The sequence below is a fragment of the Rutilus rutilus genome (genome assembly GCF_951802725.1).
Source record: "Rutilus rutilus genome assembly, chromosome: 5".
NCBI classification, from domain to species: domain Eukaryota; kingdom Metazoa; phylum Chordata; class Actinopteri; order Cypriniformes; family Leuciscidae; genus Rutilus; species Rutilus rutilus.
The window spans coordinates 42,368,227-42,381,753 of NC_140213.1; the positions used below are offsets into that span (position 1 = coordinate 42,368,227).

At 36.9% G+C, this 13,527-nt stretch overlaps 1 protein-coding gene across 1 annotated transcript in view; it reads right to left on the minus strand.

The window, feature by feature from the left end:
• Positions 1 to 13,527, minus strand: part of LOC311291199 (RNA polymerase II elongation factor ELL) — a 42,687-nt gene that overhangs the window by 1,462 nt on the left and 27,698 nt on the right. The window contains exons 5-11 of the mRNA XM_084410116.1: positions 9,171 to 9,412; positions 7,279 to 7,403; positions 3,968 to 4,094; positions 3,157 to 3,598; positions 1,700 to 1,763; positions 1,164 to 1,335; positions 544 to 588 (exon numbers count right to left, since the gene is read on the minus strand). Coding sequence (XP_084266242.1) covers positions 544 to 588; positions 1,164 to 1,335; positions 1,700 to 1,763; positions 3,157 to 3,598; positions 3,968 to 4,094; positions 7,279 to 7,403; positions 9,171 to 9,412 — 1,217 coding nt within the window. The remainder of the gene's footprint in view (positions 1 to 543; positions 589 to 1,163; positions 1,336 to 1,699; positions 1,764 to 3,156; positions 3,599 to 3,967; positions 4,095 to 7,278; positions 7,404 to 9,170; positions 9,413 to 13,527) is intronic.

Consider the following 13,527-nt stretch of genomic DNA (forward strand, 5'->3'; position numbering starts at 1 on the left):
GATCACAATCGCGTTGAAAATCAGGGGCTTTCGCACTGGGTGTCAAAAATGCACTACATATAATGTTCAGTTTTCATATAGACCCAGAATACAAAGGCAGAAACGGTCCAGTAATGTTATTAACTGAGAATAGTCAAATCTATTACAAATAGTTTTCATTCTTTTAGAAAAGAATGAACATTTTAAAAAACAAAACAAAAGTTGCCTTGGCAGCTAACTGAAATAAAATAAGTTGGAAGTACTTAAATTACTAAAACTGAATTATTAATTAGAATTATTATTTTTTAAACATATAAAAATGACAAAAGCACAACAAAACAACAAAATAAAATATAAAACATAATAGCTAATTAAAAATATTAATAAATACTATAATAGCAGTATGATTACACTGAAAATAATTCATATTAGAATATTAAAACAAGGCTCATAGTTAAGTTTGTATATTTAAACCTAGCTCTAGTTTGGACAGTCCATAACATATTAAATATGCAGTTATGGGAGTTCGACATGTGCTTTTCAAACACAATCCAATTCTCTTACCTTCTTATACTTCCTATACTTCTCCATTATTTGATCTTCCATTACCTATAATAATAATAAAAAAAAATCAAACATATTAATCTAAAATAACCTCTGACATCATGCATTATGTAACCGTTATATAAAGTTTGCCAAGGAATTATCTTGTAAAGTTTATCTTGGCATTAAAAATGGACAGTACTGTTCAAAAGTTTGGGGTTGGTAAGATTTTTTATGCTTTTGAAAGAAGTCTCATCATAATGTGCACCAAGGCTGCATTTATTGTTCGAAAATACAGCAAAACAGTAATACAGTAAAACATTAAATAACTGTTTTCTATGATAATATAATTTAAAAGCTACATTTTCAGCATCATAACTCCAGTCTTCAGTGTCACATGATCCTTCAGAAATCATTCCAATATGCAAGTTTGATGCTTAATATTATTATCAATGTTGGAAACGTGATTCAGGACTGTCTAATGAATAGAAAATCTATTTTTGTAATATTGTCTTTACTGTTACTTTTGATCAATTCAATGCATCCTTGGTGAATTAAAGTATTAATTTCTTTCAAAAAAAGAATAATAATACTGACACCAAACATTTGAACGGTAGTGTATATGATGTATTTTTCCATACCTTATACTCCTGTGTCCCAGGAGACAGTGTCTTTATCTTAGAGCCCAGCTGTACAAAGATCTCCGTGACTTTCCCTATGCGTTCATGAAGGTCTCTGTACTCGTCGTATTCGGCACAGAAATCCTCTTTGTACCTCTGTCGCTGCTCAGAGTCTGTAATAGTGTTGTATTTTCTGAAAAGAAAAGTTCCTTGAGTGAACTAAACCATTTTAACAGTGACAATAATTCAAGTCACCAGGTGTAACCAGTAGGTGGCACTACATATCAAAATAAAACGAGTATTCTCATTCTTAAGGCGTTCGTCTGAAATGATCAGTGCTGTTTGTGACCCGTGACAGTTCAAATAATTTCAAAGTAAAAACGTGTGTTTTTTTTAATTCTTCAATTCTAATCAAGCACTATAGCTTTAAATGTGCAGCACTGTTCATTTTCGATTCCTTCATTTATTCGTGATGAAAATCAACAGACATGCTCCACCTGTAAATAAATACAGAAGCACAAAGCAGTCAAATAAAGCCGAAATCTGGTCTTACTTACAATAAATAGTCAGGCAGCTCATCGGGCGAGGCACGGGTGACAGGTGTGTTGGGCCGTTCGTGGTCTACACAATAACACAGACAAGAATCATAAAAAGGTTTATATAATCTCACTACACAAACATATCAAAGCGCCATAGATATCATACTGCCCGTTCTGATGGAGTCATTTATCAAATGTTGCGATAAGGGACGTGGAGGGCGGTCGATGCTGACAAGACGTCGGTCTAGGGCTCTGCGCGTTTTACAGTGGTTCAGCCAGCTGTTAGCGAGTTAATAATCCACGCTAGCGCTAGGGAAGGGCGCAGACAAGCAGTCACCTCACACACACACACACATCTGTGCATTCACACACAAACATACAGGAACATTTCCTGAATTGCTTGGCATGTCTGAACCTGTTTTGCCATAATTTCACTTGAAATGAAAGCATCTTGCAGTGAGTTACTTCTGAGAGAAGTACAGACAGGGTGTTTTGTTTTTCTTTTATGTAATTGGAGTTATGAAGCATCAAAGACATCTACTAGGGAAATGCCCTCTGAGAAACAATGACTCCATTGCCCTTACGGCAGTGCAAGTAAATATTGATCATGATCACCACAATCCCTGCTAATATCACTGCCTGGCATTGTACAGTGTAACGAGCATTATCATAAACTCAGATGGATGATAAGTGATTGAATGTCGAAGTTATACAACGTTTTTCTGCAGATTCCAAAATCTCTTGGCCGATTAACAGAAGAGCTTAAAAAAAAAGTTATGATAATACATAAGATTTATTATTTTAAATGATTAAATTCATTTTAAAATAATATTTATTTTAAAGAATAAATGTCAATAAAATCAAAAGACTGAAGAATATGAAAACCCGTCCTGTGTGTTGTGTTGTGTAAATGTATTATGGGCTATAATGTATTATGGTATTGATAATTATTTAACTTTATTATTATTATTATATTATTATATAATTATTTAACTAGTTATACACCCAAAAGTTTGGAGATGGTAAGATTTTGTTTTAATGTTTTTGAAAGAATTATCTTATGCTCTACAAAACTGCATTAAAAAAAATGATATAGTAGTATGATTTAAAATAACACTTCTATATTTGTATACATTTTAATATGTAATTTATTCCTGTGATGCAAAGCTGAATTTTCAGCATCATTACTCCAGTCTTAAGTGAAAGTCCATCAGAAATCATTCTAATAAGCTCAATTTCTTATTATTATCCATATTGAATATTTTAGGATTATTTGATGAATAGAAAGTTCGAAAGAACAGCATTTATTTGAAATAGATTTTTTAAATAAATGATTTCTGTCACTTTTGACCAATTTAATGTATTTTAAATCTTACAGACCCCTAATCTTTTAGTGTAGTGTATATAGTAGTTTCTCTGCAAATAATACATCATCCACCAATATATTGCAATATATTTAAGCCTTTTAAACCCACCATTAATATTTTCTTGGTTCTGTTTGAGGTCGGGACTGGTCTCGGCCCACGCAGGTTTTAAGCGTTCCCTCTCCTTTTCTTTATGCTTCTTGGACTTCTTCTTTTTGTGCTGGCCGTTCGCTAGGTGCTGGTCAGTGCGGATTTCTGGTTCAGTTCTTGTGTGTTTGGGGCTGCTGGGAGGCTGATGTGCTGGTTCTGGCTGTTCTGGTTTGGGCAAGCTGTTGGACTCGCTGAGCTTGTGCCGCTGGTAAAGACCATCTGGGCTCTGCTGGGCTGTATTGGTCCCCCTTTGCAAACTTGTGTTTCCATGAGCGGAGGAGCTACGGCCCATGGAGGAGCTGAGATGTCCATTGGAAGGAGATTGCAAGAGCATGTTCTGGTCTAATAAACGTTGCTTTTTCGGCGTCTGACTTTCTAGATGGTCGGAAGGCACTGGGCGTTTCTGGGAGTAAAAAAAGAAGGAGACTTTCACAAAGTTTGCAGATGGAAAACAGCATGACGACTAGCAATAGTGTGGACCAGCAGCTTAATTGGCTCTTGCAAACAGCAGTGACTGAAGCGCCTCCAGCATCTCCATAAATAAAGAGCAGACGGCGCCAAGCATGATCTTCACAAAAAAAAAAAAAAAAAAGAAAAGAAAAGGAGGCTCCTCTCACTCATCTCAGGTAAATCAATCACATATTCAACAACAAACCGGTCCACATAAGAACCTGCTAGTCCATTTCAGAGATTATACAACATGCAAAAGCTTTAAAATGAGAGCGACAGGGGGAAAAAAAAGTAGCACTTCTTTTTATAGGTGCATATTTACCATGGAGAGATTCTTGACAGGGCTGAGTTGGGATGGAGAATTCCCTGAGGTTTTGTGGAATGAATGGCTGGACTGGAAGCTTTTCAACTGGCTACTGCTGCTGCTGCTGCTGAGAGGCTGGAGTTTTCTGGAATATCAGAAAGTGAGACGCTGTCAAAATGTCATTCTTTGCATGCTTGCCATCAGGAAGCCTTTGCTAATTAAATTCTGAAACAAATCCGTGAAACGTCGCAAGTTGAGATAAACTTCCTTGTTCCAGAAAGCTATAAAAAGGTGCAGTTATGGAGTTACTGAAGGACCTAAACATTTAAAGCTCAGGATCAAGGTCTAGGATTTGCTCGGGTGTTAATCAGGTTGGGACGTTCCTGAGCGGAGTGTAAAAACACTAAAACTGCTGTACAGCGTTCGGACGGTCAGAGCGCCGGGGCTTGTTAGTCTAGCTTAGCATTTCCGGGTAACTGATAACATCTGCAGTGAGACTGGCAAAAGCCTCGGTAATGTCCAGTGACGAGAACAATGGTGCCAGAGACATTCCTACTCTGCTGGAACTTTCCTCTGGCAATCTGCTTCCTACAGCTCCTTCCTCTTATAGAGCTGCCTTTTCATCACACGGAGGATCGTTCCTCATAAGCGCCCTGACGAACCTACTGCGGAATATATGGTCAAATATAAATCAAAAATATGTTTTATTAAACTAATAAATAAAATGTAAAAAGATAGTAAAACAAAAGCCACTAGTTCAAAGGTTTGAGGTCGGTAAGGTTGCATTAAATTGGTCAAAAGACTTACATTGTTACAAAAGTTCTATTTTAAATAAATGCTGTTCTTTTGAAACTATTTATCAAAACATGCTTTAAAAAAAACTAGGCATAAAATATTAGGCAGAACAACTTTTCAACATTGATAATAAGAAATGTTTCTTAAGCACCAAATCAGAATGATTTCTGAAGGATCATGTGACCCTGAATGCTGAAAATTCAGCTTTGCACATTTGAAAATATATTAAATTATAACATATATTAAAATTGCAAATAAAATGCAGCCTTGGTGAGCATAAGAGACCTCTTTCAAAAACATTCGGACCACAAACTTATGCACAGAAGCACGTTTCAGCAAACACGCCATGTTGCGCAAGTCCCATTCTGGGGATTATTGCAAGAGCATCTTGAGCTGTCCCATTACGACCCTTTGACTGGCAGAGCGCATAAAAATCGAGAGGCAGAGGTGAAGGCAGAGGAGAAACTGAAGTACACAGTCAGTTAGGCGGAGTGTTGAAAACCTCCCAAAAACACGGCTGCCAAGCTCGTATTTGGCAGGATGGCTGTCGTTTATTCCCCTATTGTTCCGGGACTGAATGCGGCTGCACAGAAGCTTTCAGCATAATTCCACTCAACAGCACAGTGAATCGCATGGCTTCCTGCTCAGACAGGCCTATTAACCACATCATCTGTGCTAAAACGCATACTTAATAGGGCCTCCAAAACACATCATCTCGGCAGACTGCGGGGGCACGGCCTGGATGACAATAACGTACTGAACGTCAACAGCACTTCTTAGTCAAAGAAAGTTGGGAAATTATACTGTTATGAAAGCTTAACGTGTTTCACAGTAGGGTTATTATCCTTACCTAAAACTATTAAATACATTTTTGTTAATTGAAATAAAGCTGAAATAAAACAAAATGTAAATATTAGATAAGAAACTTAAACTAAACTAAATTTAGTTTGCAGCACTCCCATAGACTTCAATAGGAATTGAGGAATGTGGAAGTAATGCGTGTCGTGGAACAACCAATGGTTCCAGCATTGAACCCTATTCATTTCAGTGTTTCTCAAGCACAATCGCTGAAAAGTTGATGAAATTACTGTATTTTGTTTTACATTTTAGTGCATTAGTTGACCTCTCAGGAATCAAATTTTTATTTTGAAGTAAAAAGATAAAGTTAGACACCCTTGGGGTAAGATTAGGGTAATTTTACATTTTGTTCTATAACAACTAAATAAGCAAATGTTTCTATTTATTTCCTATAATAACTCATTGGCTGATGCATCATCATCATGCACATGCTAAACATATCTAAATATGCTAAAAATGTAAAAGTAAATGCACTTTCTTAAGTTGGGCATCTTCCCCCATGTTACCTTACAATCAAAACAATTAGATGTAGCTGAACACTTACATTTACATTTATGCATTTGGCAGACGCTTTTATCCAAAGCGACTTACATTGCATTTCAAGCTACACATTTACATTCTTATCAGTTCTTGCTTTCCCTGGGAATCGAACCCATGACCTTGGCGTTGCAAGCGCCAACGCTCTTCTAAGTTTCTCTACTAATTCAAATTTTGTACTGTAATTTTGTAGTGTCATTCTTGATTTGTAAAAACAGTTTTCAAAAGAAAACATGTATAATGCTATACCTCTAGTCAGTGTTTTTAGGTCATTGTTTTTCTGAGTGACAAAGTGCGTTTGTTGCGCGGAAACTTTGCTAGTGTGCTAATGTAAGAATGGCCTGATTTGTGACATGAATTAAGTGTTATATGGCGCTTTTCCACTACACAGTACCAGCTCGCCTCGGCTCGCCTTTGTTTGGTTTTACACTGTGTAAAAGTTGTACCTGTACCTGCTTCCAGGTACTTTTTTTCGTACCACCTCCGGCGAGGTTCTGAGCGAGCTGAGGCGATACTAAAATGTGACGTGAAAACACGGCAGACTGCTGATTGGTCAGAGAGAATCGTCACTATTCACTGCGTCATCATTGCACGCGCCAGACGGAGTATCCTGAATAAAAAAACAGCAAAAACAAAAACAAAACCATCCAAAAACAGCATACACTCGATTTCCCCCATTGTCCTGTGTGTGGGTAGCGGGTGCGTGTCGCGTAGAAGAAGTCACGGCAGTTTCCTGCGGCGTCGCTATGACGACCAGGTACTATTGTGGAGGTACTATCTGCAATGGAAAACGGAGCGAAAAGCGAGCCGAGCCGAGGCGAGTCGAGTCGAGTTGAGCTGGTACTGGTAATGGAAAAGCGCCAATAGTTTAAGAGCAATCTGAATGTGAAATTAAATGCTGTGCCAAGCTGAAAGTTGGTTAGAAGAACTGTGTGTTGAGTATGTATAAAGTATTGAGAAATGTGTCCAAGCAGTTGTGGGAGTATGCAAGACACAAAAAAAAAAGGTTGGAAGTAGAGTAAAGAAAAGCAAAGATATAGTAAGTTAAAGTATGGTAGATTAGGGTCTCACTCACTAAAACGGCAATAAATATTTACAAAAAGATAAAAAATTATGTTGTAAGAACTGAGAAAATGTACCTTGCCAACACCCTTTGAATGAGTTGGCGCTCTTCCTCCACATAGCCGGGCCAGTCCTTTCGCACATGTCTGTAGAAATCATCCTTTAGAGTAAAGCTGTGATCTTTGGGATTGAGTTTAGCCACCTGAAAGGAAATATACAATAGAGTTATTCTCCTAATCAGAAACTGCCCTCTGTTCCCAAATGCAGTTAAGTAAACAATCTTCCAAGAGTGACTTGAACCATCAAGCTTTCCTTCAGTCAGCATCTTTTTGAAGAAATGTGACACTTCAGAATTTTTTACGAGAAAGAATAATAACATACGATAGGCCTTTTAAGGACATTCTTAAATACATCCAGAGGAGGCTAATTCAATTCAGACCTCGTAAATGTAAAACAGAAAGCATAAATGTATCGCAGCACAGGACGTTTTGTAGAGCACTTCTACAAATGGGATATGAAGCCAGCTCAACCCTCTGTCAAAACATGATCCATTCTCGAAATATCATTAAGGCAGCAGGCTGATTGCTACCGCAAGCGCCGCAACCTCCCCTTGTTGACTGTGCAGGAACTCCTGAAAATAAACCCAGCAGGAAACATTCAGCAAATAAACCTACTGACAAAATCAGCCAGGGCCATCTCGCCTGCCCAAATGCAATAGGGAAGCAGCTCTGGACATAAACTACATTATCTGTACAAGCTGAGTACTGAACTGTGTTTTCTGAAGTAGGATTGATGGGAGAGATAAAAAAATAATAAAAAAACTTGGCACTGGTGCAGAATGTTACACTGACAAAGAATTTTAATTAACAACATATTACACAGGCTCCAGACTATAACTAAAATGGTCACGAAAGGGACAAAAATAAAAACGTGGAACAATTTCAAATCTAGCCTCCGTGAGCGACAGTCAGGAAAACTTTGTGTGCATTCATACGCAGATGGTCAGATATCATCTTGTGGGGTGGCCTTAGTTAATTACATTTGCAGTAAGTGTTTCCTGCATGCAATAACGAACAGTGCAATTCATGATTTTTTCGATTTGTGAACAAATGACTCTTATGAACTGGTTCTTTTTATTGAGTCAAGTCAAAATTATTCAGCAAACAATCTTGAACAAGCTTATGAGTAAGCGGTTTCAATCAAATCACCAAATCAGAATTTGACAGTGAAGACTGAAGTAATGATGCTGAAAATTCAGCTTTGCCAAAAAATAAATAAATAAATAAATAACATTTAAAATATATTAAAATAGAAAATAAAGCAATAAGTCCCGCGAAGCCGTGATTTATAGTGAATTTAGAACAGCTAAGGGACGTTGTTAGACACGACGCGGAGCGGAGTAACCGTTATAAAACGGTTATTCCATAAAAATATTCATTTTAATATTTATTCAAAAATATAACGCTATAACACATTTATTCCTCCGCCAAGCAATGTAGTTCCAAAGAGGTTGCTAAGCAACACATGCAGCAACAAAGAAATACAAACGGCAGTTGCGCGGTAATACTAATGTAATGCGGTCACAGGTGTGCGTTTGTTGAGTAATTTACAACGGCTTCGAAACGCGGCTCAACCAATCAGAATCAAGGACCGGAACTATCCGTTTTATAACAGTCATTTTAAACCGTAATAATATTTCACAATACCGTTTTTACTGTATTTTTGATTGAGTAAATGCAATCTTGGTGAGCATAAGAGACTTTTCAAAAACCCCTGACTTTTGAAATGTGATGTAAATTAGTGACATGTAATTTAAGCAGAAATATTCTTTTAAAACAGAATGATATTTATATATGGCACAAGTACAATCACTAGAGTGAGAGCATCAAATTGAAACTAATTCAAAACATCGAAACCATATTTTTCCATTTATGTATATTATAAACATTGCCGTGCACTTGTGTTTTACCTCATCCAGCACAGCGCTCAAGTCGGCCTTGTCTTTGGGGCTGGCTTTCTCCCTCTCCAGCCAGAGCAGTAGTTCTGGCTTGCTGTAGGGCTTTAAGGCCAGAATGTGAATGACACGTTCCTTCAAGGGCCTATGGGCCACCAAGCTGGGTGCACCACTCCTCTTGTTGCTGGGTGAATGTCTATTAATGTTGTCAGAGTTTGTAGGCAGGCCTTGTTTCTTCTTAATCTTCACGCATTTACCTGAGGGAAGAACAAAAACAACTTACCATAGTAATAACACTAAATTATGCATAATTACATGCAACTAATCCACAACCAAACCCTAATCCTACCCTAACCCTATAGTAAGATTTTGTAGTTGCTTAATATTACTCAATACTTAAATATATAATTACACTGTAACAATGACACTTTAAAATAAAGTGTAACCCAAAAAACAAACAAAACTAATGTTTTTCAATATTATTACTTGTGTGCTGGGTAAGAACTGAAATTATGGAAACTGGACTTAAGGCTGCACGATATATGAAATTGATAGAAATATCGCGATATGCATATTGCAATGGCTAACGATAACTGAATGGTTTTAAAACTTCAAAAGATTACGAGAAGTCTAAGTTTTAGGCCGACGCAGACAGCAGGGAAAAGACTAGACACATGACGGTTACATACATGTGACATGCTTAATGTTATTAGGCGCCATAAGCAAAGTACTCACGGGCAGAGGAAGCCGCCTCTCAGACAGCGTGTAATCTGATTTCAGTTCTCTTTCGCAGCTTATATGGCCAAATACACACAAATTTATCTCAAAATGCACACCTAGGTGACTATTCACGTAAAAGTGGAGAAAACAGTTGAGAAAGAAAGCACGCATGTAACTATATATATTGGATCCATGCAGCTCTTAAAGTGACAGCAGCCTAATAAACCCGCTTCCGTTTATATGCTTAATGTTAATCAAACAACATTAAAGAAAATCACTACCTGGTCCTGATGGAATAACTTTTGTAGCTTTGATAAGAATCAGTGTATATTTAATACATACAGTAAAGATTAAGCAGTGTTTTATTTTTACATTTATTTCTGTTGTTAAATAAACCTGAAGTAAATGACACTTGCTTTTTATGTAATGCTACAGTAAAACACTGCCGTTCACTTTCAGAAGTTGTAGGGATGCTTTCTTCTCACAAAAATAATGCGAAACATGTATGCTGGTCATTTCATTTTCAGGTTTCAAATATATTTAAATATAATGTACATTTATTTTACACACTTAAAGCATTACCACATCACATATCAAGTATCGCATTATTTAACGAGTTATCGCATATTGCATTTTTCTTCAATATCGTCCAGTGGAATATATTTTCTTTCTCTTTGTATTTTTTTACATCAATATAGTACAAGACTTTCCTGCTGAAATCTATGTGAAAACAAGTTAGGTCAAAAGTAATCTAAAAGTAATCAAAAAGTAGTCCGTTTACATTACCTAAAAGTGCAATAAATAATGTTACTAACTATCATTTTTTTTTATGTAATTTGCAATCAGTAGTGGACTAAATATTGCTTATATTATTCCTTAATGCATTTAAAACAAGCTCAGAATCTAAGACTTAAAAAAGTGACAGAGATTATTTCTTAACCCGACTGCCTCTTTAGCACTGAAAATAAACCGAGAGCTCTGCAAATAGCACAGAACTTCTGGGGCCACTCAAATCCCAAAGCTCTCGTTACGCAAAACAAAACCGAGCCGCCCTGAGGTGAAATTAGACACACACACACTCATAACGGAGAAGGAGTGAGCGGCGGCGCCGTGACAAACGACTGTCGCACATACAGTAGTGTAAACAGCAAGCGTTGGACCACTTTAGGAAATACAGCTTTGAGTAAACATTACGGCCCCCGTAGCACTCGTATGACCCATTCTCCTGATGTGCACTCTGAATCAGGCGGGCCGCAGAGTGTGAAAGAGAGCCGACGGTAAACGTTGCTCTCTCCAGCGCAAATATCTAAGCTGTGGAAACGGAAGCACCTAAAATAGAGCCGTTTTTTCTGCTTTCCATCTTCCCACCAGTGTGCTAATTCACCTGGAGCCAGCAGGACACAGGAGTGCTAATAGATATCAAGCATACCTAATCTTATTAGAAGTTTAAGCTGTACTTTGAAGGTTGCAATAGGACAAAGTGAAGCATAAGCTGTTCATACAGTGACTGCTATGCTTCTGTGAGCATCCAGTTTTACATAACGTTCATGCGTCCATTTATACCGCTTTAGGGCTTTATTATCGCCGCAGAAACGATTAGCTTTTGTCTTGCGAGGTAATATCAGAATGGACTGGGTTAAATCAAATTCATTTTACGTTAAGTCATTTCAAGCAATCCTCACATTAACTTGAAGGGAAAGTTTACCTAAAAATGTACTGTCTGTTATCATTTATTCACTCTCAAGTTGTGTACCTGTATGGCTTTCTTGCTTCTTCGGAGCACAAAATAAAATATTTTGAAGAATGTTGGTAGCTATTCAGTTTTGGTGACTATTGACTTCCATTGACATTTCTCAAATTTTCTTTTGTGTTCTGCAGAAGAAAAAGTCATACAGGTTTGGTAACAAGAAGTTAAGGTGGTGAAAAAAATGAAAAACAAAAATGTGGTCAAAAATCTCTTTAAGCCTTCAAAACGAACTCAACACCAAACCCTAACCCTAGTAAGTACATGTAATTAAATTACTCAGTACTTAAATGTATAATTTCACTGTAATACAGACACCTTATTATAAAGTGCAACCAATTTTTGTCTGCTAATCGCACATGCTGGCACATTTCATTATACTTAAAAGAGCTGTTTTCACATTTCAACAATTGTATTAACTACATGATGTATTGGGATAACCATGGAGCAGAGAGAACAATGACTCTATTTATGAGGAATGTTTGACTGTTACAGAGTCCAACATGCTGACAAACAAGAGAGAGAAAAAACAAAAAAGTACTGAATTCCTCTTGACGCCTAAACATGTCGCGCTTTCTATCTGCAAAAGCATTCAAAATACTTTACCGTGTTTTTTTTGTTTTTGGTAATACTGTATGAACTGTAGACAGATGTCACAAAACTCCAACATCAGACAATCAAATCTAGCCTTACAGGCAATCTCATCAAATCAAATTCCCAAATCAAATTGTTTTACCTCACAAAGCCCAGTATTCACTTGTTTAATCATGCCTGCATGCTCAAATATGCCACAACAGTGAAACATAGATAAAGGTGCTTATTAGGGGTGTAACGATTCGTTTTAACAACGATTCGATACGATTCAAGGATATTGGTTAATTTAGAACGATACGATCCGAAACGATTCAGTGACTTGAAATCGATTCAGTGACTTTTTAGCCAAAGGGAATCAGGTATCAATTAATTATGGATATAAACAAACAAGTAAACAACAATTAATGTCAAATGCATTCACATTTTATTTGAATGAAGTAGGACTGCACGATCATGACAAAAATCATAATTGTCGATTACTCCCTTTAAATTGTAATTGTGATTATTAATTACGATTATCACAACATTGAATGATGTTTTGAATAGTTCGGCCATGGGACCCACATTTCCTCATGGTCATCAAGCCACGACCCACCTTTTTAGGAATTATATAGGCCTATAATAATACATTTGTTTACACAAAAATTGTTGACACACAAGTTCTGTCCCCCTTTACTTAACATACAAAAAAAAATTGTAACAATATGACAAATACTGATAAACAGTAGGCACTTCGAGGTTAAGCTATTAAGTAGCAGTCCCAAACTAGTTTTTGTTAATACAATCTTGGTATGAGCCACCACAGTCAAATATAAAAATATACAAAATAACCAGTAAGTGGCATTTTGTTATGGAAACAACAACAATTAGGCTACCATGGTGATACACAGAACTGGTAAAGAAACATGGAAACTGCTCCTGATAAATAGCAACACACATGACGTACCAATAACGTAATTTATTGGTATTTTACTTTTATTTCTTAACTTACTCATTTACGACGTTGCATGCTCGTATTTCTTTTGCGCTTTAGTGAAGTGATACAGCGCGCGCCGGCGCATTTGCGCGTGCAATTAAAGAGTGCACGCTACGAGCACAGTATAAGGATGACACAGGACATGAAATTTCGTTTTTCTGAGGTGGGAGACTTTATTTCGTTACGAAAATAGTTATGAAAATAATGATAGAATAATGACACGGACATATAGCCTGACAACATCATCTGACCGCAGATACTGAATCTGGACAACACGTTTTTTTTTTTTTTCCTAATTTAAAACGTAACGACGTTGCATGCTTGTAGTTTATTTTGTG